Source organism: Vanacampus margaritifer, chromosome 2 (assembly GCF_051991255.1).
Source record: "Vanacampus margaritifer isolate UIUO_Vmar chromosome 2, RoL_Vmar_1.0, whole genome shotgun sequence".
NCBI classification, from domain to species: domain Eukaryota; kingdom Metazoa; phylum Chordata; class Actinopteri; order Syngnathiformes; family Syngnathidae; genus Vanacampus; species Vanacampus margaritifer.
In genome coordinates, this window is record NC_135433.1 from 43,341,845 (window position 1) to 43,369,162 (window position 27,318).

Consider the following 27,318-nt stretch of genomic DNA (forward strand, 5'->3'; position numbering starts at 1 on the left):
GTGCGTCTTTGATTCTATAGGCGTTTGCAGTGGCAAGAATCTCTCATTCGTTCTTGAGTTAGTTTTCCTCCAATTTGAAGAAACCTCAGTCAGGAAAAAGAAGCCTCTGTTTTTTAAAATAAGATATTTTGTTCATCTTTGATTTAATCCTCTTGTAGGCATTGTCCAAATCATATTTTGTTCTTTAAGTTGTGTTTTTCCACTCATGTTATCTGGTTTTGGGTTCTTTTAGGTCTTGATTTTTGCTCCTTCCAGGTTGATGGCTCACCTCCTCCTTTTGGTAAGGGTTTGCTGGTCTACTAGTCCCCTCACTTCAATGCAGTCTTGCTTTCTGACACTTCTTTTCTATCTGACTTTGCTTGTAAGGTGCATCATAGATTGCTTTTTTTCACATTCTTGCCATGCTCTAACACAGTGGTGTCAAAGTGCGGTCCTCAAGGGCCTGTTTCCTGCATCTTTTAGAGGTTTCCCACGTTCAACACAGCTGATTCATATTTAAGCTCATCACCAAGCTCTGCAGGAGCCTAATAGTGATCCTGATTAGGTGTGTTGGTCGAGAAACCTCGAAAACATGCAGGACTCAGGCCCTCGAGGACCGTATCTTGACACGTGCTCTAACATAATGTGTGTTATTCAGCCAAAAGTGTGTTTTTAACCTTTTGTGAGCTCAATCAAAACATGTTAAGCCTAGATGTAATGTAATACATTAGCCAACGGATCTGCAAGATGGCTGAAAAAAGCAAGATGTTTGCTTTTGCTTACTTTAGTCTAAGATCTCTTCAAATGGCAGCCACACGCACAATTGTAAGACACCGATAATGGTAAATTAATCCAATACAGTTATTTTACTTATCAGTAGATCTTCTGTGGGCAGCTTCCATGGCATCCATAAAATATATCCTTAAAAAAGTTGGAGTAGTTGTAGTAAGAAGCAAACAGTTATTAGTATGGGTTTCTTGGTTAAACTGTGGTTCAAGTTGAAGGCTTTTTGTTAGGGAGAGTATGTATGGCATCTGTGGCCAAGCGGTTCATCACCTGCCACTATAGGGATACCGGTTCAAGAACATCCCCCGCTTGACCAAGACATCAGCACCCTGAACTAGTTCTTTGGCACTTAACCCATTAAGGCCGGGAGCACGTGACCGCGCATCTACCGTTAAAGCCGGGAGTGCTCCAGCGCGCTTCTCCCTTTAAAGCCGGGAGAGCGGTATGTCGTTTTGTTTTGACCAGTTCTTGGTCTCTTAGTTGATTAAATGCATCAGAATATGGACGAGAGGATGAAGTGGGCCTCGTAGCATGTCCTGTAATTTTATTCGAGCATTAATGGTTGATGCCGATTCGCGGAAGTTATGAAATAAATGATGCGATTGACGACGACGCGGGAGGAATTTGAATCAGTGTAACGAGTCGACAGTGACATACTGAATGTTTGTAGACAATGAGGATGTTGAAAATTTCGACTGCTAGATAACGGAATAATTATCACTCGATCTCTCGAGGTTATTGCAATTGCGCTCCAGTGTTGAAGGTAAATATACCCGCAGATACAACAATTGTTTGTTGATTTTTTTGTATGTTGAAGGTTTATAATAAATAAACCTATGTTTGTATGAAAGCCACACGTGTAAGCTCTGAAATGTTTTTGTGTTTTCGAATTATGGTTCTATCTGCTTCAGGAGCTGAGATGTTAATTATTTTTAATGTTGTTGAATTTCCAGGAAAACTTCAGGTTTTTAGGGTTGACTCAAAAGTCACCCATAGGTTTGAGACGCATGTTTTGCCAGGCGCTTTAGGCCTTAATGGGTTGCTGCCCCTGCTCCAGTGGGTGTCACTAACGGTTTATTCGCTGTGATGGGTCAAATACAGAGGTCAAATTTCTTGTGCACATGACAAACAATTATTTAATTTTGAGCTGGAGTTTAGGCTTTGCTCGAAGCCGGCCTCTTCTTGTTTTTTTTGTTTTCTTCAGTTCCAATTGTATCATAGGCAAGCTAACACAATACTACATTAAGCGGGGACAAGCATGACGTCACCCTCCCCCTACCGCCCCTCCCCACTCCCCAAGAAACTGAAGTGTTTGCCCCGAACATGCCATACTGAAGGAAAGAGACAAGCTCATGGGCGCAATCACAGTTTAAAAGTCAGGGCTCTTAGGCACTCATCTGGGCATTGGTGGAGCATGCATGATGTAGAAAAAGTAAACTCCGCAATGCACATTTAATAAATAAATCTTTTATAGTCAAATCACAAATAGTCAAGCCAAATAGACTCCTTTCCTTCCTTTGGGCATTGCAGAGATTGCTAAAAATGTGTTTAAATGCTTGCGAATACTTCGGTTCGTGCTCAGCCACCACTATACAAGTATACAGTAATTTCTGGACTAGAAGCCTCTCCTTTTTTCACTTGCATATTTGCATGGTTAATACAAAGGTGCGGCTTATCCATCAAATCACAATGGGGCGCACTATAAAGGAAGTGCAAGAGCGTCAGGCAGCACAAAAGAAACCAAGTGAGCCCAAATACAGCAGGAGAGACAGAACGAGAGCGAGACAATTTGCGCTCTCATTATGGAAAATAAAGTAGCGGGAACCCGATGCAGTAACATTAAAAACACCCGCAGTTTACAGTCGGGTGCGGCTTATATGTGTAGTATTCCCCAAAATTAGCTAGCGCAGCTTAGTCAGGTGCGCCTTGTAGTCCAGAAATTAGTGAACTTAAAAAGTTACAACCTGCCAAGAGACTTTAGATAGAAACTAGCCACCGGCCATAATCTGGCATGTTTACATATAAATGTTCATTAATATCTATGCTGTCCCATTTTAAATAAAAAATATTTACAGTAAATAAGCAGGTTATTTAAATAAACACTGCTCCATCTTGTGATTAAATCGCTGATCAGTTATCTTCTTTTTTTACTCTCTGATTGGTCCCAAAAAGTCCTGATCATGTAAAGCCTATTTTGTATATCTTTGTTTGTTTCCGCAGCTGGTCTGGACGTGGGGCCCCTGACAAACAGTTCCCCAGTGGCACCCCACTCTCAGGCTGGTCGCAGGACACCTCGAAGCCTTCCAGAAGAACCTCTGGATGGCATTCTTAGTCCAGAGTTAGACAAGATGGTCACTGATGGTGGGTTTGAGAGACCAAGAAAACCAAGCTCTTCAGGCCCAAAGGTTAAAACTATTCCAAATTATCTCTTTCTTTTTCAGAATCAATCCTCAGCAAACTGTACAAAATCCCAGGTTTGTGATTTTATTACGACACTAGCAATCCAATTTTGGTTAAATGTTTTTCTTTAACAAGTAGCCATGTCTTGACTGTTTTATGCTGTTAAAATGGGACAGAGCTGGAAGGCAAGGATGTAGAGGATCTCTTCACTGCGGTCCTCAGCCCCAGCACAAGCCAACCACTGCCGCCACAGGTGCCTCATCCCCAGGGTCCTGGGCCCCTCCCCACCACACCTGGCACTTGTATGCCACATCCCAACACAGGTACATTGTTTGCTACATTCATGTGTCTATTTCTGAATGTTTTAATGCTCAAGCAAGTATCGTTTTTCATGGGCTGCAGGCAATCCAATGTTTCCAAGGATGCCAATGATCAATGGAATGATGGGTCCAGGCCACCGTTTCCCTTCAAATTCAGGAGCAGGGCCTTTAATCCCAGAAAATTTCTCCCCCCTCAACCGTATGCCTTTCAGTGACAATCCCAGGTAATGTAACGATGCTTGTATTGCATGATGCTAGCATGTATTTTTTTGGTCATTATTTAAAGAGTTGTATTAATTTGCTTTTGTGGGGATAGAAAATTCTGTCAAATGCCTAGAGAAGCAGTTGGTCCATGGCTCTCCCCTGCCCATGGCCCTGGCCCCACACCACCTGGATCACTGCCTGAGGGGGAAACTGAAGCCATGTCGAATGCCCAAAGGAGTACACTAAAGTGGGAAAAGGAGGAGACACTCGGGGAGCTTGCCACTGTAGCACCTGTCCTTTACACCAACATCAATTTCCCCAATCTCAAAGAGGAATTCCCAGGTTGGCACATGGGGGTGTATCTTATTTTTCCCACAGTCTTCAAAGTACAAATTAATTATGGAGCTTTGTTGTCTTTTTCTACACAACAGACTGGTCCACCAGAGTAAAGCAAATTGCAAAATTGTGGAGGAAAGCTAGTTCACAAGACAGGGCCCCATATGTGGTAAGATCATTTATAGAGTTCCATTTAAAACATCCCAACCCATAAACACACCATGAACGAAGTCTAAGCCCTACACGTGACTTTTTGTTCCACTTTAACACACCTCTGCAATGCATTGGGCCTCTTGCCGGTACAATTTGAAATCCGGCCTTTCAGAGATAAACTAATTATTATTGGCAGGCTTGTTGAGTCCACAATAGCCAAAGTAATGACTCAGGTTCATGTGTTTGAAGTGGCAAAGACTTTAGTGAGGAAAAAAAAAATCTATACCTACCGTTATTGAGATTATAATGCCTAGGCCTTTGTTGCAAAAAAATACTTGAATAACTTTTGACTTCTCTAGAGAAGCATGTTTGCTGGGGAAAAAAAGTAAGAAATAAATTAGTGCTATTTATTTGATTAACATTGCTGGAGTTGGTCACCTTGTTATTTTTGCCATCTGTTTATGATATGCAATTTGTCTTGATAATGTGTATCAATATGCCTTTCAGCAAAAGGCAAGAGATAACCGAGCCGCCCTGCGCATCAACAAAGTCCAGATGTCCAATGAGACAGTGAAGAGGCACCATCCGCAGCATCCACAGCCCCCTGAGGTGTTTGATCCCAACATACCACTAGACACAGAACTGCTGTTTAAAGACCCTTTGAAACCAAAAGAGTCAGAGCATGAACAAGAGTGGAAGTTTAGACAGGTAAGAGGGTATGCAATTAAGTCAGGGCAGCAGCAGGTCCACTTAATATTAAGACATCTAAGAGGTGGTTTTGTAAAAGCTCCCAAAACAACTGCTTTATCCCTCCGCATTAACCCTGATGACATTGGTGGTTAGTAGGCCCAGTTCACTTTTTTGCATGAGACTAGCAAATGACATTTATTGCCTTTAACATATTGTCTAATGCCAAACATTTTGTTTTGGTTTTCCAACAGCAAATGAGGCAGAAAAGCAAACAGCAAGCCAAGATCGAAGCTACTCAGAAACTGGAGCAAGTTAAGAACGAGCAACTCCAACAGCAGCTGCAACAGAACAACATGCAGACTGAGGAAGATGGCAACAACAGCGGGAACCAGAGCCCAGCCTCGCTACCTAGCAATGGAAGCACATCGCCAATGCAACAACTAATTGCAAAAGACAGCTTTGCGAGGCCGCAGTTACCAGGGACACAAACATCAGGTCCATCAGATGATGTATTTTTACGACCCCCTCCTCCTCCTCCTTCTGGCTCGTCTTCCCAGCCTCAGTCCCCACAGGTTTTCTCACCAGGCTCCTCTGGGTCCAGACCTTCATCACCATGGGACCCATATGGCAAGATGGTGGGGACTCCAAGACCACCAACACTTGGCCCTAATGCCTGTCGTAGAATGTCTATGGAGTCTGGTAAATCTCCCACGTCCATGATGGAACCGCAGGACCGAGGGAGGCCTTCCCCTGCACATGATACCTTTGGTTCTCCAACATCCATTAGCAATGATCCTTATGCCAAACCTCCTGACACTCCAAGGCCATCTGGGGAAGTGGACCCTTTTCTAAAGCCCATGGGACCACCCAGGGCTAGCCACGCTGCTCAGGGAAGACCCCCAATGGGCTCGCCAGGCAGAGATCCATACTCTAGACCCATGATAAGAAACGAGGCATATCAACGCATGGCTCAGAACAGGATGATATTGTCCGACCCTTACTCAAGACCTCTACTGACACCAATCCCTGGAAGCAATGAGTCTGGCTCTGTGCCGCTGTTCAAGACACCAATGCCCCCTCCACAGACTCATGAAGCATTATACCGAGCAGGTCAACATTCTGCAGAAAGATTTTCCCAGAATCAACAGGCTGACCCTTATGCACAGCCTCCGCACACCCCAAGACCATCTGGGAATGACAACTTTACCAGTCCTCCTCGCATGGGCCAACATCAACCTCAAGCGCACTCGTTTGCTCAGCAAGGACAAATTGCACAAATGTCTAGAAATCCTTATTCCCACGCACCTTCCACTCCAAGGCCGGACCACTTCACATACGACCCATTTTCTCAACCTGCAGGCAACCATCGGCCTGAACCTAATTCTCAACCTCGCCAATTTTTTGAGCCGTATGCTAGACCTCCTGGCACCCCACGTCCACACGACAACTACAATCAACCATCAAACAACCCTAGCCCATCTTCGGATCCTTACTCGCATGCCCCCGGTACCCCCCATCCTGGTGGAATGAGCCAGTTCCCTCATCAGTCACACACTGCCCAGAGGATGTCACCTTCACATTCTGTAGATCCTTATGCTCAGCCACCGGGTACACCCCGGCCCGTTGCTGTGGAGAGGTTTTCAAAATCGCCGGGTACCAGTCGAGGATCAGTTGAGGCATTTACTAGTGTGTCTGGGCCATCAAGACCAGGGAGTAATGACATGTTTTCCCAGCCTGTGAACCCCCGGATGATAAATGACCCTTATGCCCAGTCTCCTGGAAGCCTGCATTCTGGGCCTGATGGAGTCAATAGACAAGTTTTAAGGCCTGGATCTTTGGGAACTCAGGACCCATTCTCTGCCCCTCAAGGCCGGCCTCAGGAACATTTCTCTCATCCAGGCTCACAAACACCTAAACATCCTTGTGTACCAGATGATGCATTTGCCAGGTCACCCTCCAGAAGACGCAGTCAGACGCCTGGTCATGACCCATTTGAACAAGCTCCTATGACCCCGCGTCCACAGTCTGAGAAGATGGAAGTTAAAGATCAACAAAGTCTGGGTAACAATGCAGTTGTCCCTCAAGATCCGAGCCAGCTGCCAAACAACCCCCAAATGCCTGCTGTTTCCTCTGACACTCAGGCTGCTTTGGCTGAAAATGAAGAGAAACTCAGACAGGTACATAATTGTGTTATTATAGTCTACTGTCTTGATGATTTTATTGTCCACTGTGGAGAAGTTTGCTTTCTATCATATTAGGACTGGCTAAAAATTCCTTATAATTATGCATCTCGATGGACAAGAGATCAATATCATTACAAAATGTGCTCAATAAAGTGCGTCCGTCCGTCTTCAATTCCGCTTATCCGGGGTCGGGTCGCGGGGGCAGCAGCTTTAGCAGGGAAGCCCAGACTTCCCTCTCCCCAGCCACTTCACCCAGCTCCTCCTACGGGATCCCAATGCGTTCCCAGGCCAGCCGAGAGACGTAGACAGTTCCCTTATATATGTTCAATAAAGTATTTGATAAAAAAAAAAAAAACAATCAGGAATCAACCCCCAACGTTGGCATTCTGCATGCTGTAGGCAGAGGCTACAGTACGTATAACGATTTTTGACGAATTATAAGGACGTAAGAGGTAATTTAGAGCACAAAAGTGTGTTGAGCGCACCAAAACTATTTGTGAACTTGCTGAACCAGCAAAGTGTGGCATACGTACGCTGAATGAAACCCTTGCAATATTGTCCATATGAGCATTGTCAAATCCCGAACCGAATGGGATACATTGTGTAGAAGTGAAAGGGCGTGCTAGCTTCACGCGACATCATACATTATGGTACAGTACTGACTAGTTCCCCTCTCTGCCACAACCCTGCCGAGAAGCACCGCACCATTTGCGCATTTCACCTACCTCTGTCCTCCGATGCACGGCACAGGAGCCACAGCACACGCACTCTTTATACACCCAATATTGGTACCACACTGCGAGTACGTATCAGAGGCTCTCCTGGAGGATATACATGTAAAGCAACCCTCGGGCTTTGTTGGCGTAGTAGCAAAACATGCAATATCTCTTCAGCTTCGAAATCACTGAAATCTAACTCTGTACTCGCCATCTTGACTCGTCATACGCGCCAATAACATTCATGTGCAGCTTCACGGACAGAGAACGTTACACCCAACAATGCCTTCCATTTCAGCAGCCTCAGATTAACGCAACTCAATAACTCCTCCACCATTTATGTACAGCAAGCATATTTATTACTTTGTTTTTATTGCATTGTACTATTAAATTTTTTTACATGGAAGATGTAATTTAATGTAATTTTAAATTTAATTTACATACCGTTTAGAAAGTATAGACTGCATATAAATTTCTTTTTTTTTTACGTATTTTAGTTGTGTTTTTTTAAATATATTTTCATAAAATTTTATTTTCAAACAAAATTGATTGTGATTCGACTTACAAACAACCTTTCAGAACCCATTGTGTTAGTAAGTTGAGGACTATCTGTACTTACCTATATTGTGATACACTTTTCAGCCATTTCGCCCATCTCATATGATATCAATACGAATTCTTGGCAGATGTTGGGCCCGCAATAATTTATAAAAAATTTTTTTTAACTCAACTTCAATTTTAGAATTTTTTTTGTGGCCATCTTGTTTTCACGACTGATAGACGTTCTACAGAAGCACCAAAAAACATCTATACTTTGTGAGACATTTGCCTTTTGCTATTTTCATATGGAATTTTTATTTGATAGCATTTTATATAGGCTGTCGTTATAGACTAGAAGAGATATGATGGCTATTCTGTTACCTTTTTACAATCTCATCAATGTATTTGTGCATGATCTTGCAAAGCTTTGTTTACAACACTTTGCATATTGCTATGCTTGTGTTTTGCAGCGGCAACGGATTCGAGAACTAATCCTGAAGCAGCAGCAACAAAGGAGTGCCATTCGACAAGAGAGGTGCCCTCAAGAAGCTCCTGGCAACTTGGCTCCTAGACCACCACGACCTTGGCCCCAGGAAGACCCTGGACAACAGGGGGAAATGTTCAACCGGCCGCCTCCACCTTATCCTGGACAAGGACCCATAAGAGGGCCAATGAGGTTTCCTGGGCCTTTTCCAGCAGGACATGAGGGACAAATGCCTCACGGCCCACACCCTGGAGATCCTAATTTGAGACACCAGGGGCCGAGGTGTGTTTAGCTTTGACGTTTCCCCTTCACATAGTTTTATCTTGCAAATAATGGCTAGCTTTTGCACTCACTTATTTTTATCCTTTTGTAGGTTTTCATTTCCAGTTGGTGCTCTCGGACCTCATTCAGGCCAAGAACTTTTTCCCCGAGGACAGCATCCAATGCAGGATGTACCTCCTCAGATGAGACGATCCATGTCTGCAGAAATGGCAAAGGTAGTTGGTGGTAATCCTATGGCTCTGCCCCAACACTTTCCACCACATGGTATGCCAGTACAGCAGCATAACATCATGGGCCAGCCCTTCATTGAACTGCGACACAGAATAGCAGAAAACAGGACACGCATGGCATTTCCACCAGCTGCTATGCAAGGATGCAACATGGATCCTAACATCCAAGCTCCAAGGCCACAAGGCTTTCCGGGCATGCCAGACAACAGGTTTCCATTAATTCAGGGGCCCAGAATGTTACATCCAATGGCCAGCCAGACCGGACATGCACCACTTTCCGCCAGTATGGACAATCTTCATCTGCAATCCCAAATGTCAGCGAATAACGCGCTCAAACTAACTCCTTTGATGAGATCCATGAGCCAGCCTGCTCCAAATGAAACCCAGAACATGTCTACATCAGTCATTCTGTCTGCTCCCCCTACTGGCCAGAATCATCCTGTGGCCACCAGTGAAACAGGAGAGGAGAAACTGGATGCAGAGGAATCTGCGGTAAAAGATCTTGAAGATGTCGAGGTGAAAGACTTAGTGGATGCTGACTTGGAAAACCTTAATTTGGACCCTGAAGATGGCAAAGACCTAGATCTTGAGACAAATGACCTGCACCTTGATGACTTTCTGACATCCGGGAAATTTGACATCATTGCTTATACAGACCCTGATCTCGATGACATCAAAAAAGACATGTTCAACGAGGAACTGGATCTCAGTGATCCTATGGATGATAGTGCTGACACAGCTGAGACTAACAAAAACTTGGACCCCAGTGAAAGCGCAGCCTCATCCAGTTCAGCAACTGCAGCAGAGAAGACTGACGCTACAGACGAAAAATCATCAACCGAGGTCAAACTCGACACTCCTGAGAGTCAGGACTCTGCTACTTTTGCACATGGGAAGGAAATTAAAACAGAGGTCAAAGACTGTCAGAAATCCCCCGAGATTGCTGGAAACACCATGGCATCAGACCAGCAAGGATCCCTCTCTGACTCCACCCCTGTGCTGTCCAGTTTACTCATTAAGCAGCAGCCTGAAGAGCAGTCGTTAAACCCAATGGTTGAATCTGTCACTCAAGAGGGTAACCTCCTGCCCCAGCAGAACCAAGTCACTGAGAGTGAGCATACCTCGGCTCTTCCAGTGACTCAGACAATACCCAGCACCACTGTTGCTGGAGAGTCTTCAATAACAGATTTTGGAGAGGATTCCCAATTAGAGCAACATGTTTTGAACCAGGTATTGGGTCAGCCGGGCCTACACCGTCCACTTCTGCTGGAGGAACAGCCCCTCCTCTTGCAGGACCTCTTAGATCAGGAGAAGCAAGAGCAGCAGCAGCAGAGACAGATGCAGGCCATGATACGACAGCGGTCCAGTGACTCTTTCTTCCCCAACATTGGTATTTTTTTTTCTTGATTAAGGGTGCATCTCAATAATTAAGATTAGTGTAGAAAACTCAATTTATCTGCACTGAACTATAGACCCCTTTTCTGTTTGTAAACAATCACATTGTTGGAGCAGAAAAGACGGCAAGATTCGTTAACGCAAGCCAACTATAAATGATCGTGAAAATTACTTTAAAAAACTGATATCAGATGAAAAGCAATTTTCTGATCCTTGCAGGATTGGAGAGCAGGAGGAAGGTGTTACAAAATGGTCCGATGTCAAGTGGTCACACATACTTATTTATTTAGTAGTGAAACCTAGGGTTTGCACTCGAAAGAAACTGTGAACCTACAAGTGTTTTGATGCTTAAAAATGTGTGACGTGTAGCCATGTACAGACCATACAACATCGTTATTTCGATTCAGAGTTTTTGTATTTTATAAGCAAAACTTTTGCTAAGGCAAGGAGGAAATAAAACAACAATTTATGTTGCTTGGGCCATTGTCAACAGAAAGAACTCCATCCTCACATCTAACTGTACTCTCATGGCAGGAGGAGTAGCCAACTAGTCTGCTAGTTTGTTTTGATGCTTGTTATATAAAAAGGAACTGAGAATCTGTTCAAATTGTTGTGACGACAATCTTGGTGGGACGGCATTGTAGTACGGCTACAGAAAATGCCTTATAAATGCTAAGTAGATGCTTACCATTTCAAGACATAGAGTTTAAGGTTCATCAAATGGTCACGATAACTTACCAGATATGAAATGAGCAAATGAGCATGCATTCCTGTTTATGTCCTTGGTGTCCAGTCTGTGCTTTTAATAGCATGCAGACACAGACTCCCCCCGGTGTTTCTGAAATGGCCCTTGGAATTGGAAAAAATACATTATTTTCTACTCCGATTCGCATATTCTTACAACAGTTAGGCATGTTGATATTGTTTGAAACTATTAAAAAGTACTGGTATAAGAACTCCACGCTAAAACGAACAAAAAAACTTTCAAAGCCACAGCCACATGAATGTCTCCCATTATTTTTGCGTCAACAATGTGTGCACAAAGACTGGAAAGGGCCCCATAGTAATTAAACGGCTAGCAAAATAGATATTGTCAAGTCCTACTTAACATGCGTACTAAATATTTTTGGATTTGATCATTTTAGTATTATTTTATTTATACTATTTCTTGATGGTGTCGTGGCTTCTCGTTAGCTGTAACTTTCAAAAATCCAAATTTTAATTAAAGTTCACTATTCCACTGTGTAATGAATATGAATTTCACTTTTTGAATTGAACAACTGAATGAAGGTCTTCTACAATATTCAATTCATTGAGATGCACCTCTATAGTTGTACAGTAAGCAATTGAATGTTAAACAAACCATTTCTGATTGTGATGATTTGTCATTGTCAAGATTTTGACGCAGTTACAGACCCAATCATGAAAGCCAAGATGGTCGCACTGAAAGGCATCAATAAAGTCATGGTTCAAAACAACATTGGGATGGCTCCAATGGTTATGAACAGGTAAGACTTTTTGTTGTTGTCGTTGTGTTTTGGTTACACATGCATAAGTGAGAATAAGTGAATGCAGTTAATAAAGTTGTCAGAAGCAGGTTAACTTCATGACTAGTTTTTCTGTTGGCCAGAACTAGTGTTAACATATACTAAAGATTAGTTCATAGATTATTAATTTATTTCTAAAAAACAATTAAAACAATTTTTTCATCTTGATGTCACACAGGTTTCCTCCATCTGCTCCTGTAGCACCTTGTCCTGAAAGCACACCACTTCCCCCACAAGTTGTCGGACAGGTAATAATAATAACGTTAAATATATTTGAATGTTTAAAAAAAAAAAAAACACTGCCACCTGTTGCACATAAGCTATTACACATTAACTATACACTTTACCAACATATACAGTATTTCTACTTTTCCTCCAGGAAGGAAGATTGACACAAGCACCACGACCAAATCCCCCTAATTTTGGACCAGGATTTGTTAGTAAGTTCTGAAAAACAATGTATCAGTAATATTTTATTTAAAGATTTGTTAGTCTCACAAATGTATTTTCTCCCCTCCTATTCCGCCAGGCTTGCTAACAAAATCTACCCCTCTTCTTTCAGACAATGCTCAAAGGGCACAGTATGAGGAGTGGCTGCAGGAGACTCAGCAACTACTTCAAATGCAGCAGAAGTTTCTGGAGGAGAAGATCGGAGCTCACAGGAAGTCAAAGAAAGCTTTGTCTGCCAAGCAGAGAACGGCAAAGAAGGCAGGGAGAGAGTTCCCCGAGGAGGATGCTGAGCAGCTCAAGCATGTCACAGAGCAACAGGGCGTAGTGCAGAAACAACTAGAGCAGGTATGAAGAGTTCGACCTGTCTAGCGCCTCCACTAAATGAAAAACGGTTGTCCCAAATAGAACGGTGCAAAAACAATTTAAATAACTACTGCAATTTAATAAATAGTTTTTATAAGGTACAAAATAAATATACTGTATCATCTGTAATGAATCAGCTAAGTAATACAGGATGTTCTCTGTTTATAAGATTCCCAACTTGATGTTACTAATGTCGTGTTATTTACTATTATGGGCAGGAGCATATGTATCAGAAAATGTGGTCACGAGGCAAAGCAGACACTCTGTTACTGCTGTATTTCCTGTTTTTCCATTTGATTGTTTTATACTAATGGTCTAGTAGATGTATTTTTCATATAAATTTACTCTTATAAACTTACTATTTTGTTGACAAAATCAGACTTAACAAATTTGGGTCAAATCGCCGCTGTAGGAATAGAACTTTGTCATAAACTGTGGACCACCTGTATATCAAGTATAGAACAATTTGTTGAAATTTTAGAGCATTTCTAATTCGTAGGATTTTAATAGGGATGTCCCAATCACATTTTTCCAAGAGTCCAAATCACTTGATTTTGAGCACGTGCCAATACTGAGTCCCAATACAATATACCTCTGCAATGCAATGAAGAATAAAAATACCCCATCCAAACTGTCTCAATAATTTTTTTTCTATCAAGGAAAGAACTAAATTGCTTTTCGTAACGTTAGAAATTAAGAACATTTTAAAATCCAATCTTGTTCAGCCAGTACTAATCGGCTGAAAATTACATGATCGGCCCCAATTTCCGATAATGTCGATCGGGTCGGGACAATCCTAATTTTTAATGGTAGGTGCATGCCAGCTAGCTTTAGAAGTTATATGTGCCTTATTTGCCGCGCGACCATGTATTCTTCTTCTAAATTCTGTGCAAAATGTTCAGACAACAATAGTGTATACTGATTTTGAATCAGTTTCAACTTTTCATAGTTTGCAAAAAATAGCTTTTTAAGCTTTTACGTAATTTCCTTAAATGCCACAATTTAGTAACTATATTGTAAACACATCTTGTAAACCACCCATCCAGCATTCTGCATAACTTTTTTTCAATAATTAAAACAAAATTTGGGGATGTGTGTATCATTACAATGATCATTTAGATGTACATGTACACAAACATACTGTATACCGTATAGTCATTTCATTAACATATTGTTTATATTTTAGATCCGGAAGCAACAAAAGGAGCATGCTGAACTCATTGAAGAATACAGAGTGAAACAGCAACAAAACAACTTGGCACCCTTAATGACTGGAATGCATTCAGTGCCAAGTCCTGCTGGCCTTGTTCCCGGTGGACCACCAATGGTCCAGCCTCAGGTGAACCCAGTGATGCAAATGCCAATTCAGTCTGGCCCGCCAAATGCCCCACCACGAATGCCCAACCCACCACCAGGCTGGCACCCTGGCACTCCTGGTCCCATTGGAGGACCTGGTATGCCACCTATAATGCCCCCACAGGCACATGCGGCTAACCCAGTTCAACCCCATCAGATGCCGATGGGTAACATGCTTCAACACTCTCAAATGCCAGTGGAGTCCCAATTGGCAGCAGCTCCTCAAGGGGCTGTTAAGCCCATACAGGCGGGCGGTGTGAAATTTGATGATAACAATCCATTCAGTGAGGGCTTCCAAGAGCGGGAGAGGCGAGAGAGGCTCCGGGAACAGCAGGAGAGGCAGCGGGTGCAGCTTATGCAGGAAGTTGAACGGCAGAGAGCCTTGAAACACCGCATGGAAATGGAGCAGCAAGGTATGATGGGCCCGGATGGGAACATGGCGCCGCTCGCTCAGATGCCATTTTTTAACTCTGAGCTACCGCATGAGTTCATGCAGCCCCAGAGGCTTCCTCTACAACAGCAGCAACAACCCGCACCGGTTTTTCCCCAGCAGCAAGCAATGTGCTCATCAACTGGCACCTTTATGCAAGGTGAACGGAGGCCCATGATGGGAAACGGGATGATTCCTCCAGAAATGGGGTCTGGTTTGGGGCCTGATAACCTCGGCCTACCAGCGTCCAACTTTTCGCAGGGTCAACCCAGGCCTCGTCAGTTCACTGGACCGGGAATGATGCTTCCGATGCCAGGCGAAGGTCCACCTTTTGGGAGTGACTTGGCTACACCTCTTCCTTCCAACTTCCCCGGCTCAGGTCAATCATTAATTCAACTGTACTCTAACATCATACCAGATGAGAAAGGGAAAAAGAAAAGAACCCGCAAAAAGAAAAAAGACGACGACGCCGATTCGATCAAGACGCCTTCAACGCCACACTCGGACCTGACTGCCCCCTTGACCCCGTGTGTCTCGGACACCTCTTCGACGCCAACCAGGAACCCCCATCTCTTTGGAGAACATGACCTGTCAAGATCCCCACTTGGATGTTCTACTCCAGGTCACTCTGAGCTAGAGAGGCAACTTTCTGGAGGACAAGCCGGGCTTTTGCTGGACGCAGCAAGGGCTCAGGAGCATGACAGGATCCTCAGTAACATCAAGTTGGAGCAGACTGACAGCAGCGAATGTCACGGGTCAAGAGAAGGGCCCGTGGGTGCTGATATGAGCTCTGTGAAGGAAGAGGGCGGCAGCAAAGGGAGCTTGTCTCCCTTCCCAGCTGGGCAGAGTCCGAACAAGGGTGAAGCTGGCAATGAGCTACTGAAGCACCTATTGAAGAACAAGAGTGCGACACCAGAGTTGTTCCAGCAGCAGTTGGAGGAGAGCATGCGCTCAGAGGAGGAGGAACCTGCCGACTGCAAAGCCTTTCTCAGGCAAAGCTCTATGGACAGCAGTGGGGTCAGTCTTTTTCTTCATTTGTGTCACATGGTTCTAGCATAGTGAGTCATACAGTAACTAAAGCAGGCTACACAAATACAACCAACAATAATTATTTTCCCTCCCTTCCGTTCAAAGTCAGCAAAGGCCCAATTGACAGATATGTCAAAAACATTGTACTGAAATTATTATTTATTTATTATTTAGTTGTGTGCTGACTCATAGGGTAATTATGAGTTTACACGTCTGTTTCCGAATGACTCACTTATTGGTTGAAAACCTATGTTGAGGTAAACTATTTGCCTTTCATTAAAGAATACTTAAATAATTGTTGTGTCCTGTGACATTTTTCATCTTCAGGCCTATTCTGACGGCACTCTGGACTTTCAAGGACATCTCTTCAATGAACAGGAGAAGAAAAAAGGAAGGAATAAAAGAAACCCGAAAGGAGGGGAGAAAACTCCCTCTCGCTACAAGAAAAGGAAGAAGGAAGGTGATGAGAGGCAACTGATGCACTCCGGCCCTGACACAGTGATGACCCAAATAAAACAGGTAAGACTAATCAACTGATTCTGAATGCCTCTCTCCTACTTATGAAGAATGGTACCTAAATCAAATGTGACTCACTCTGGCTAAAGGGTCTGCATGTTCCAAGGGTTTGGATGGTTCAAATCTTCAAATTGTGTGATTTCTCCAAAAATACCCTCCCAAGATCTCTTATTTTCATTTCCCAGGAGCCCAAGAGTTAAAAATGTATTTAAAGTTTATGAAAATAAGTTTTTGTCTCCTTGATTTGATTAACTAATTTATTCCATCAGCTTCAGTAAAAGAAAGAAAGAAATAAACAAAACAAAACAGTCAATCGAAAAGGTGTGGGGTGAGGCTACAGTTTATCAAGTCTATGCCCTTTCTTACGTGACAAAACATATTTTTGAGCAAAGAAAATCATTGATCACAACATCCCAACACCAAATTAATCGGCAAAGTAAATCATTGACCACAAAATGCCAGCACAAAATGTATCATCTCACAGATAAGTAAAAACATATGCTTGTAAGTGGTGGTGGTCTAATAAATGTAAGCAATATGCCTGGGTAATTTTATGATCTTCAGTAATTTACAAAAGCATTTAGGCTTTGAAGCGCAAGTACGGAAGCCACGTCACAAGGAAAAGTTACATCAAATGTGATAATTTGTGTTTTTTATGTGCTTTGTTTTACATAAATGGTTTAATTCATGACGCTTGTTCTGTATTTCCACAGCAGCTCTCTCTCCTGCCCCTCATGGAGCCACTGATCGGGGTCAACTTTGCCCACTTTGCTCCCTATGGCAGTGGTCAGCTCAATGGAGAGAACCTGCTAGCAGGCACTTTTGGCAGTGCTTCACTGGATGGCGTCTCTGACTATTATTCCCAGCTTGCCTACAAGGTGAGATGAGATCTTTCTTAAATTTATGATGCTCTTGTACTGTTCCCGTAAATTTATGAACTGACCGGGGCCTTGACTGTTTCCTAAAGCAGAGTAACCTGAGCAATCCACCAACACCTCCGGCATCGCTTCCTCCCACGCCACCACCTGTGAATCGGCAGAAAATGATCAATGGCTTTGCTACAACAGAAGAGCTGGCCAGCAAAGCAGCAGTCATGGGTAAGATACAGAGGTTTACTGTACAGGGGGTCTCCTCGTTGGACATCATTTTGAAATTATGAGCGAACATGGCACAAGGCAAGCACAGTTACCGCACTACTTGCTGTTGATCATTTGATTGATTTAGATTTATGGCCAATAAGTGTTTTTCATATGAATATTTACTGCACTGTAATTGACATTTAGAAGTTACAAGTGGCGGGTAATATACTAGTTTACAAAGTGTCAAAGGAATATGTGGTCACACAGCACAAAAAACTTTACTAATGTGTTTTCGTGGGTTAGTGATAAACCACAGGGTGTTCAAATTTGTGTACATATTTGGGTTACATCAGACCGTAGAAACAGAACTTGGTCGTAAACCAATGCCTATTTTTGCTCCAATGTGCTGCCTTACAGAATTTAGGTGGCTGTTTTTTATAACCCTAGTTACGGGCTTTTTGTCCCTTGTACAACCGGTGTCAGCGTTTGGTCCGCATTGCTGGCAGTAAGTCTGATTCGTTTCCAGTGAGGGTTGGACTCTGCCAAGGCTGCCCTTTGTCACTGATTCTGTTCATAACTTTTATGGACAGAATTTCTAAGTGCAGCCAAGGCATCGAAGGGGGTCCGGTTTGGTGACCACAGTATTACATCTGTGCTTTTTGCAGAGGATGTGATTCTGTTGCCTTCTTTAACTCTCACTGGAACGGTTTGCAGCCGAGTGTGAAGCGATTGAGATGAGAATCAGTACCTCCAAATCTGAGATCAGGGTACTTGGTTGGAAAAGGGTGAAGGGGGCGGGAGATCCTGCTCGAAGTGGAAGAGTTCAAGTATCTTGGGGTCTTGTTCATGAGTGAGGTATGGATGGAGTGGGAGGTAAACAGGCAGATCGTTTTTTCTGCAGGGTGTCCAGGATCTCCCTTACAGATGTGGTGAAAAGCTTGGTCATCTAACAGAGGCTCATAGTCGCACTGTGAGGAGCCAGATGAGGTGGCTCGGACACCTTGTTTGGATGCCTCAGATTCATATAACGCTTTTTAGGACGCTCAGACGCTTCACAGTGGATACACACATTCACACTCTGGTGGCGTTAAGCTACTTAAGTAGCCACAGCTGCCCTGGGGCAGGCTGACGAGAGAAGGCCCTGGGAATAACCCAAAACACGCTGGATAGACTATTTCTCCCAGCAGGCTTGCAAAATGCCTGAGGATCTCCCAGGATGAGCTGGACGAAGTGGATAGGGAGTGGGAAGTCAGGGCTTCCCTGCTCAAGTTGCTTGCAACTGTGACCCGACCTCGGATAAGCGGAAGAGAATGGATATTTTAATCATTCAACAAAATGACTGCATGCTCTTCTATATACAGTGTCCAAAGGCCTTGTTCCGAAGCCGCTACATGTCCCGTTTAGGGCAGAAGAAGATCTGCTAGCTCGGGCCATTGCTCAGGGACCCAAAACCGTGGATGTTCCTGCATCTCTTCCGACCCCTCCCCACAACAACCAGGAGGAACTGAGGTATCCGACGCACGCAAAACAGTTCTTCGTTTCAATGCCTAACTACACAGGTTTGACTGTATTTTTCCCTGCATTGTAACAGTAACAAAGGACAGGAGCTTTGCAAGGAAAGGGACACACCTGACAGTTTTGTTCCATCCTCGTCCCCTGAGAGTGTGGTTGGCATGGAAATCAGTCGTTATCCAGACCTGTCATTGGTGAAGCAAGAGCCACCATCCCCCTGCATTTCCCCTGTGCTCCCCATGCTTCCTGCGCCAGATGGGAAAGGTATGTACCTGTAAATGCAACCAAATTAGAACACCGATTCTCACCGTTTTGTTTGTTTTAAAAGTTTTAAAACGTTCCCCTCTAGGAACAGAGGTCAAATTGCAAGATATTAAGACTGAGCCTTCAGGAGCCTTCTTTGGACCCCCATTTGGCCCCATGTCTAACAATTCCAAATCAGGGCTGGTTTCTGTAGCTATCACATTGAGACCAGCGGCAGCTGAGGTAAGAGTACTTTAATTCAGTGAAAATGTGCATTAATTACCCAATGTGAAAACCTGGGTGGGCACAATACTGTTATTTATTTTAAAAAAAATTTTATTGGTTTGGTACCCAAAAGGCAAAGCCCACTGGTTAGTTGACAGAAAATCATCACTTTGCAACAACACAAAAAAAGTGAAAATGCTTGTCTTCCTCTTGTAATCATCAACCACATGCTAAGAAGAAATCCTCCAAAATGCTGATGTTGCCGTCTATTTTTGTCTACTATACATACTTAAGTCACATTATTTTTCCGTTTTATTCATTGGTGATTTAGACTTATTTGGTCCATGTGATGTCACACTATTTACAGAGCTGATCACCTCCTTAAAATACAATGTCAAGATCCCATGAGCGTTTTTAAGACCTGTTCTTTTTTTCCTGCTTCAGAACATCACTGGAGTGGTGGCAGCCATTTCAGAGCTGCTTTGCGTGAAGATCCCCAGCAGCTACGAGGTCAGCAGCACCCCAGACCGGGGGCCCATATCTATGCTCACTTACACACGCGGGGACCTTCGCCCTCCTATGCTTTTCCATGGACAGGTAGACAATGGAGGCCTTCATGGTCGGCCAGGACAGATGATAAGGCCTGGTGGTGCAATTGGAATGATGCAACAGCAAGCGCATCATTTCCGCTTCCATCCCAACAGCCCAGGTGAGGAAATGCTTGAAGAACAGATTTCCCCCAAAAGCAGGTTACAAACATAATGATTTTGAACATCTTAATTGTGTTTTTTTACGCAAGTTGCCACACATGAGGAAAAATTGGCATGTATTTTCTTACTGTTCTTAGTAAGTAGTGTATGTGATAACACATCACATACAACAAGCTTTTCCTAGCAGATAGGGGAGGAAAAGTCACATCACATGATAATTTGTCATTTTTTTCTTTTTCTTTTTTTTTTATACACCCAATTATTGAGCCTGTCTGTGTGTGTACCCCACTTAAGAGCCAGTCAAATTTTAGATACATGTTCTGTGAACGATTTGCATGTTCTGTTTTGCTTTAGGTTCTGCCCTAGCTCGAGGACCTGACCAGAGAATTCCGGCCAGCCCTGGATGTAAACCTCAGTGGTGCTGCAATTGTAAGGTGGTGGTCCTGGGAAATGGAGTGCAGAAATCCATCAAAGATCTCCCCTCTCACATAAAGGTACTATATACTGTATGTTTGTTCCTTATTAGATTACTTGAATAATACATTGGAAATTAAAACTCAAATGTTTTTATACATGTTGAGAAATTGTGATACACCAGCATTTGTATTGAATACCCTGATGTCAGTCTTAAGGCCAACGTAAACTAAGGCCATAAAAATGAAGATGCAGGTTGCTACAGAAAGAGGACATGGGCGAGAATAATGATGAAAAAATTGTGATGTATTGAAAGGTGGGCCTTACTCCCATTCAGTTACTGTAACTGGCACGATACATATACCTCTAGCGTATATTTTTACCACAAGCTTCATTATTTCATCCACAGGTACATATGAAATTATAAATATGGTTAAATATTGCTGTAAAACACTGTCTACTGTATATACAGGTAGTCTTCTAGTTACGAGCATTCGACTTAAGAACATTTGCATATATGAACAAACGCTGACTGATGTCCATAAATGCCATAAAATGCGCTTGCAGGTTCATCTTTTTAAGTGCATGCTACATCATACAGGCCATACACGGACTTTCTCTGTCTGTCTCGTTGACTCTTTCTCTCTCGCCCAGTCAGCGCTTGACCCACTTCCACTGCAATTTGCATTGTTTCCATTTAGTAAACTTTATTTAGCATGGCTGATAAAGTAAGGGCTAATGCTATGCGCTGCCTGTCTCGCATATGTTTGATCATTGGGGTGACTCCACAATACTGGTGTTGTTTCGAACAGAGAAATTAAGGTGCTAGCTGGTAAGTTTTAAGTTCGTTTTAAGATCAATCTGGTGATCTGTGTTGGCTGTTAAATGCTATCTTGGTTGACAGTTCAACAGCTGTAAAGAAGTTAATCCACTCACCAGGAATGTATGCCAACTTCCTCGCTTCCTATTATCATCGTGCCCTTTTTTTCTCTTTTTTTTTTCCCGAGGTCTCAGCCGGTAAAGAGCATCAGGCTGAGATGTTAACTTTCGGCCCCAAAGACCAAAGTGAAACTTAGGAACAATTTGGCATACAAACAGCCTCTTGGAACCCATTGAGTTTTTTTTTTTTTTTCGGTTGAGGACCTGCACTTTATTTTTATCACTGTGTCCCGGCGATCACTTATAACCTGGAGATTTATTATTCGACTGTGTGAGATCTTCTGTGCCTTTTTGATTGGCTATAATTTATGTCGCCAAATCAAATGCAATTTAAATTTTGAATCGCTGCAAAGCCTGTGGCCGTAACTCGGTCACTCGTGGAATCTTGTGGCAGAACCATCACACGTTGTGCGAATGTGCAGTGGAGTACTGAGGCACTTATGAATAACTTATTGTTTTAAGTTGTGTTTTTATCCTACTTTTACTTTTAGCATGAGTTGAGCTCAATCATTGTCAGATGTCGAGCTTTGATTTCGTTCACCTCTGAAATTCTAAATTTTTGGACACATTTCTCTCAGGAATCTGTTGGCCGTTTAAAAGATGAGCTGGTTTTCTGCAGTCAGAACTGCTTCCTTCTTTACTGCTCCTCACCAATGCAGTCCAGGTCATTCACAGAATCAAAGGTTTGTAACTACATGCATAGGCAACACAGACCATAGTGAGTGCGATAAATCGTCATTCTTCCTTGTGTATCACCCCTATTTTTTTTTTTATCCCCCCCAGGAATCACTAACCCTTCGTGCTGCCTCGGATCAGACCGAGATCTTTTCCAAAGCGCAGCACCAGTACAACAACAACATGTCTTCAATGGATGTTCATTGCCTCGCCCAGCTTGAGCCTAAACACTCTCCCCCGTCCACCCCTCCAATCCCCTTTCCCATGGCTGGTGAGACAGCCAGGTCTGACGCCATCAAAGTGACGGTGAAGCTGAAGGCCCGGCCAAGGTCCCACGAGACTTGGCATCAGGTAAAGAGACCAAAGGGTCTTCGATGGAGGAAGTGGAGTGTTCAAGTTGTGGTTCCTCGAGGAAACTCCCAACTCCCAGATGAAGATAAGATTGACGACCTCCTAAAGAAACTCGGCGCCTCCTTGCGGCCTCCCATTTCACTGCGGGATCACAGGCGCTGCTGTTTCTGCCACCAGTTTGGAGATGGAATCACCGACGGTCCCGCTCGCTTGCTTAATCTAGACCTGGACGTGTGGGTGCACCTCAACTGCGCCCTGTGGTCCACAGAGGTGTACGAGACGCAAGCCGGCGCCCTGATCAACGTGGAGCTCGCGCTGCGCCGGGGCCAAACGGTGCGCTGCGTCTACTGCCAGCAGACGGGCGCCACCAGCGGCTGCCACCGCTTGCGTTGTACCAACGTCTACCATTTCACCTGCGCCCTGCAAGCCCATTGCACCTTCTTTAAGGACAAGACCATGCTGTGCCACGCCCACAGACCACGGGGCACGGCCGGACATGCTCTGGAGCACGAACTGCGCTGCTTCGCCGTTTTTCGGCGCGTTTACGTCCAAAGGGACGAAGTGCGCCAGATGGCCACAGCTGTGCAGCAGCCCGAGTTGGGCTACACCTTCCGGATAGGCAGCGTGGTGCTCCACGCCATCGGCCAACTCACGCCCACGCAAATGGCAGCATTCCACTCCACGACCGCCATCTTTCCAGTCGGTTACGAGGCTTGTCGTATATACTGGAGCATGCGCCATGGCAACCGCCGTTGCCGTTACATCTGTTCTGTCGAGGAAAAAGATGGACAACCCGAGTTTACCATCAGAGTCGTTGAACAGGGCTACCAAGATCTGGTCCTGACGGACACCTCTGCTAAAGGTTTGCCTTCAAAATCCTGGCAAGATATTTAAAAAGCCGCAGTGAATGTGTTTTAACTTCTTAAAATGGTTCTGTTTTGATCTCCCTACTAGGAGTGTGGGATAAGGTTCTGGGTCCTGTTTCGGAAAAGAGAACTGAAACTGGCACATTGAAGCTCTTCCCAGTTTACCTTAAAGGGGAGGACCTGTTTGGGCTCACGGCGTCTGCTGTTGCCAAGATCACTGAATCGGTTTGTAGAAGCTCTGACATTATCGACAGTCATATGCAGATTGTGAAACTATACTGTAACAGGGGTGTCAAACTGATTTTTAGTTAAGAGCCACATTGTAGGCATGGTTTTGCTCAGAGGGTTGTTATGATAGGTTATATATATTTTGTATTGCCTCATCAGATTAGATTTACACAAATCGATGGCTAGCTAATTATAAAATCAGAAGTTAAGGGTTTTAAAATAATGCTTGCAGTATTTCAATGTTATTATTTATTACATATTGTGGCTATGTGAAAAACACTTTGTCCATTTTTTTTATTTTTTATTTTATTTTTTTACATTTCTACCTTTTTGAAATGTTTGCATTCAGTTTCATCCCAAAAAACTTAAAATGTAAAAAAAAAAAAAAAGACAAAAATTGACATAATTGTTTTTCACATAGCAGCAACAATATGACAATGGTTTTACATTGAAGAGTCATGGAAGGTGATGCGCATGATCTGCTTTCACAGGCCACATAAAATGAGGATGTGGCAGTCAGACGTTGACTTTTATACCAGTGAACAATTACAATAACTCAAATGTTTCACTCTTTATTTCAGCTCCCTGGTGTGGAGGCTTGTGACAGATACTCATTCCGTTATGGGCGCAACCCTCTCATGGAGCTGCCTCTCGTGTTCAATCCAACTGGTAGTGCCAGGGCCCAGCCAAGAACAAGCTCTCCTCGCACCTCTCTGGTCATCAGGTAATATTTGGTGAAAGTAACATCACTGCAAGGGTCCCCTGTTTACGACGCCATTCCTTTCCTATGATGGCAAAGTCAACTGAACTTTAACATAAGTAGTCTATATATCAGGAGTCTGTCACTAGCCTACGCCAATGCAGCAGCTAAGTCATAACTACTGTAAATATTGTATAGAAAAAAAACTTCTTAGCATAGAATATAAGGCAATCAAATAAATAACTGTTAAGTGTTGAGCTGCGTGACTACAATTTTTTTTTATGCTATTGCTCAAAATAGTTTATTGGTCATTGTACTTAACCTTGATACCATCGTACAGAGGACCCTCTGTATTTTATATTTTCACATTGAATGAATATGTGTTCCTTTAAAGACCACAGGCGCAGGCTGTATCTGGCGGCACTGCCAGGTCAAACCAGAATGTGGCCCAGGGAGAAAGTGGCGCCTCCCACAGCAAGACCCCAGTAGTGCACCCGAGATCTTCACAGTACCGCTGGATGAAGAGTGAGTGGAGAGCCAACGTCTACCTGGCCCGCTCCCGCATCCAAGTGAGTTTTACAACCTCAAAGCTTTTACTGGTCTTACACACTTGTTTGATAGGTTAGCGATATTGTCCTTAAAGGCGATACCATAGTAGAAATAATTCTGTAATCCCCTGCTGAATTAAGTTTTCTCACCTACAAAGAAATAAACTGTCTGTAATAGTTATGGTTGTTTATTGTGCATGGTAATAGAATATCTGTCAAAAATGTGTTTTAAAAACAACAACATATAAGTTAGAAAATGTGTGTTTTATTTAGTGAAGTATGTGTCTAATTCCCAAGCAAAAGGTAATTAGTACTTTTGTGTACAGCGCTGAGGCGCTTCTTGTATTTGGTCACTGACTTTGCACAATAGCTCAGGAGGAATTTTGGTCCACTCCTTTTTAGTTTATTAATTAGCTACCGCTTGGAAATTTGAAGCTTCACTTCCTGCCTAGGAATGGGAATTGATAAGATTTTTACGGTTCCGTTTTCAATTCTGCTTAACGATTCGATTCTTTATCGATTCGCTTATGATCCTTTTTTTTTTTTTTTTGAGATAAATATACATAGATTAGCATTCACTTTTTTATGTCTGTTAAGAGACATGTTTAAAAATAACATGGCCTTACAAACCCAACAGTGACGTTTTAAGGTCCACATTCGAGGACTCAACGGGATGCCATGGGGTCCCCAAAAAAGAAAGAAAGAAAAAATACTACAATTAAAAAAAAACCTACATTTAAAACAAATTTTCTGTAGAAATTTACAAAATACAACCTAGATTTTTTTTGTGACAATGTCCAACTGCAGTAACATTTTAACACTAAGATGAACTCAAAAACTCTTCCCTGTCTCAGTCAAAAGAAACGCTGCAAGTAGACTGGTGTGTGACTCCCGTGAGTCAGTGTGGTCGTGTGGAAGTAGTGAGTGTTGCTTTCACGTCATGGTTCGGTATGTACATCTTTGCACGCTTTGCAATCTTGAATGAACCCTGATGAAAAAAACAACACAACACTCGCGGGCCGCGTCATTTACCCTCGCAAGCCGGCGCCGTTAAGTGAGATACGGGATTTAAAATCCGCAGTTAATAACAGCACGTTTCACATAAAGGCAAACTAGCTTTAATATAGTTACTACCCGTACCTGGAGTGTTGATAGGAGAGAACGCTTGCTGATGTGTTGATCCTACCCGGACTCCGGAGCGGTCAACAAACAAAACGGCAGTCATCGCATGCTGTGTGTTCAAATGCTCTTGCATAGTGTTTTCTCCCTTAGACAAAATATCCAATTTGCAAACATTGCAAGTTGGCCTGTTGTTTTCTTGGAAGATGTCAACAAACTTTCGAGCGAGGCGCCATTTTTGTTGCTCGACGCGGACGGAAATGTCGTGCGACTCGCGCGTGTGGTGACGTCATCGACCCACATGGAACCAATAAGGGAATTGGTAGCAAAAACGGCAAACGATGCCAAGAAATTGAAACACTGGGAGCCGGTTCTAAACAAGAACTGGTTTTCAATTCCCATCCCTATTCCTGCTACAATTTTTTTTATTTGGTTGCAGCCCTGCCTCCTTGAGTAGGGGGGGACCTTGTGGCCACTGCAAAATTCCATTCCATCAAGGCACAGGTGTTATTGTTTTCTTGGTGACTGAGGTCTCAATTGCCTTCAGACCATGAACAAGAGCCTGTCATGTACTTTGAGACTGTTCTGTTATGGTTCTCCATGATCATCCCATCCCCATTCCACGAGATCTCGCATGGTGCTCCAGACTGTGGGCAGTTTCACAGTCATATGTGTGTCTAGTCTACCACTTTGGAATAATGGCACCAATAGATGACGTCTCATCAAGCCTTTTGCTGGTTTAGGATGTTTTGTGGTTTATTCCAGCTTTGTGCAGGTCATCTTTATTCTTCCCGTGGGTGTCGCGATTGACGTGCAGTTGAAATAAGGCGTGTTGGTAATTGTTTGAATGTGCACAGCTGTGTACCACATAAGCATCGACCAATCTGTGGGAGCCAGAATTCTTACTGAGTTGTGTTTGCCACTGACTGTGAGATCAATGAAATGAGCAAAATGTTTTCGAGTTTTAGATTGCTTTTCTTTTTTACACTTTTTTGACTGATATTCTATTACCATGATCAACAAACAACCGTGAACATAATTTCTTTGTGAGAACAACAAACTGTGTGTGCTGATATTTCCTAGAATTTATATCATACAAATTAAGGACTAGAATTACTCTGTATTATAGAAGGACTTTTGTATGCAGGGTCTCGGGCTGTTTGCGGCTCGTGACATGGAAAAACAAACAATGGTGATCGAGTACAATGGAACCGTCCTCCGTAATGAAGTCGCCATCAGGAAGGACAGGGTCTATAGATCTCAAGTAAACAACATTTCACTGTGAATCAGCTGTAGGCTACTTTTACAAAACAAAATGGT

The 27,318-nt window shown here is 43.3% G+C and overlaps 1 protein-coding gene across 8 annotated transcripts in view; it reads left to right on the top strand.

The window, feature by feature from the left end:
* Positions 1 to 27,318, top strand: part of kmt2cb (lysine (K)-specific methyltransferase 2Cb) — a 93,374-nt gene that overhangs the window by 58,110 nt on the left and 7,946 nt on the right. For 3 of the 8 annotated variants that reach the window (XM_077555663.1, XM_077555669.1, XM_077555670.1), the window contains 30 exons: positions 233 to 280; positions 2,986 to 3,126; positions 3,207 to 3,239; positions 3,342 to 3,488; positions 3,568 to 3,709; positions 3,802 to 4,031; positions 4,121 to 4,194; positions 4,686 to 4,886; positions 5,120 to 7,045; positions 8,778 to 9,073; positions 9,165 to 10,693; positions 12,095 to 12,206; positions 12,424 to 12,493; positions 12,625 to 12,685; positions 12,808 to 13,040; positions 14,245 to 15,861; positions 16,201 to 16,392; positions 17,103 to 17,267; positions 17,357 to 17,486; positions 18,830 to 18,977; positions 19,060 to 19,244; positions 19,330 to 19,466; positions 19,893 to 20,157; positions 20,513 to 20,652; positions 22,090 to 22,194; positions 22,295 to 23,399; positions 23,492 to 23,628; positions 24,213 to 24,355; positions 24,726 to 24,900; positions 27,146 to 27,262. In XM_077555663.1, coding sequence (XP_077411789.1) covers positions 233 to 280; positions 2,986 to 3,126; positions 3,207 to 3,239; positions 3,342 to 3,488; positions 3,568 to 3,709; positions 3,802 to 4,031; positions 4,121 to 4,194; positions 4,686 to 4,886; positions 5,120 to 7,045; positions 8,778 to 9,073; positions 9,165 to 10,693; positions 12,095 to 12,206; positions 12,424 to 12,493; positions 12,625 to 12,685; positions 12,808 to 13,040; positions 14,245 to 15,861; positions 16,201 to 16,392; positions 17,103 to 17,267; positions 17,357 to 17,486; positions 18,830 to 18,977; positions 19,060 to 19,244; positions 19,330 to 19,466; positions 19,893 to 20,157; positions 20,513 to 20,652; positions 22,090 to 22,194; positions 22,295 to 23,399; positions 23,492 to 23,628; positions 24,213 to 24,355; positions 24,726 to 24,900; positions 27,146 to 27,262 — 10,004 coding nt within the window. The remainder of the gene's footprint in view (positions 1 to 232; positions 281 to 2,985; positions 3,127 to 3,206; positions 3,240 to 3,341; positions 3,489 to 3,567; positions 3,710 to 3,801; positions 4,032 to 4,120; positions 4,195 to 4,685; positions 4,887 to 5,119; positions 7,046 to 8,777; positions 9,074 to 9,164; positions 10,694 to 12,094; positions 12,207 to 12,423; positions 12,494 to 12,624; positions 12,686 to 12,807; positions 13,041 to 14,244; positions 15,862 to 16,200; positions 16,393 to 17,102; positions 17,268 to 17,356; positions 17,487 to 18,829; positions 18,978 to 19,059; positions 19,245 to 19,329; positions 19,467 to 19,892; positions 20,158 to 20,512; positions 20,653 to 22,089; positions 22,195 to 22,294; positions 23,400 to 23,491; positions 23,629 to 24,212; positions 24,356 to 24,725; positions 24,901 to 27,145; positions 27,263 to 27,318) is intronic. The other 5 variants (XM_077555667.1, XM_077555671.1, XM_077555668.1 and 2 more) reach the window with 4 other exon arrangements.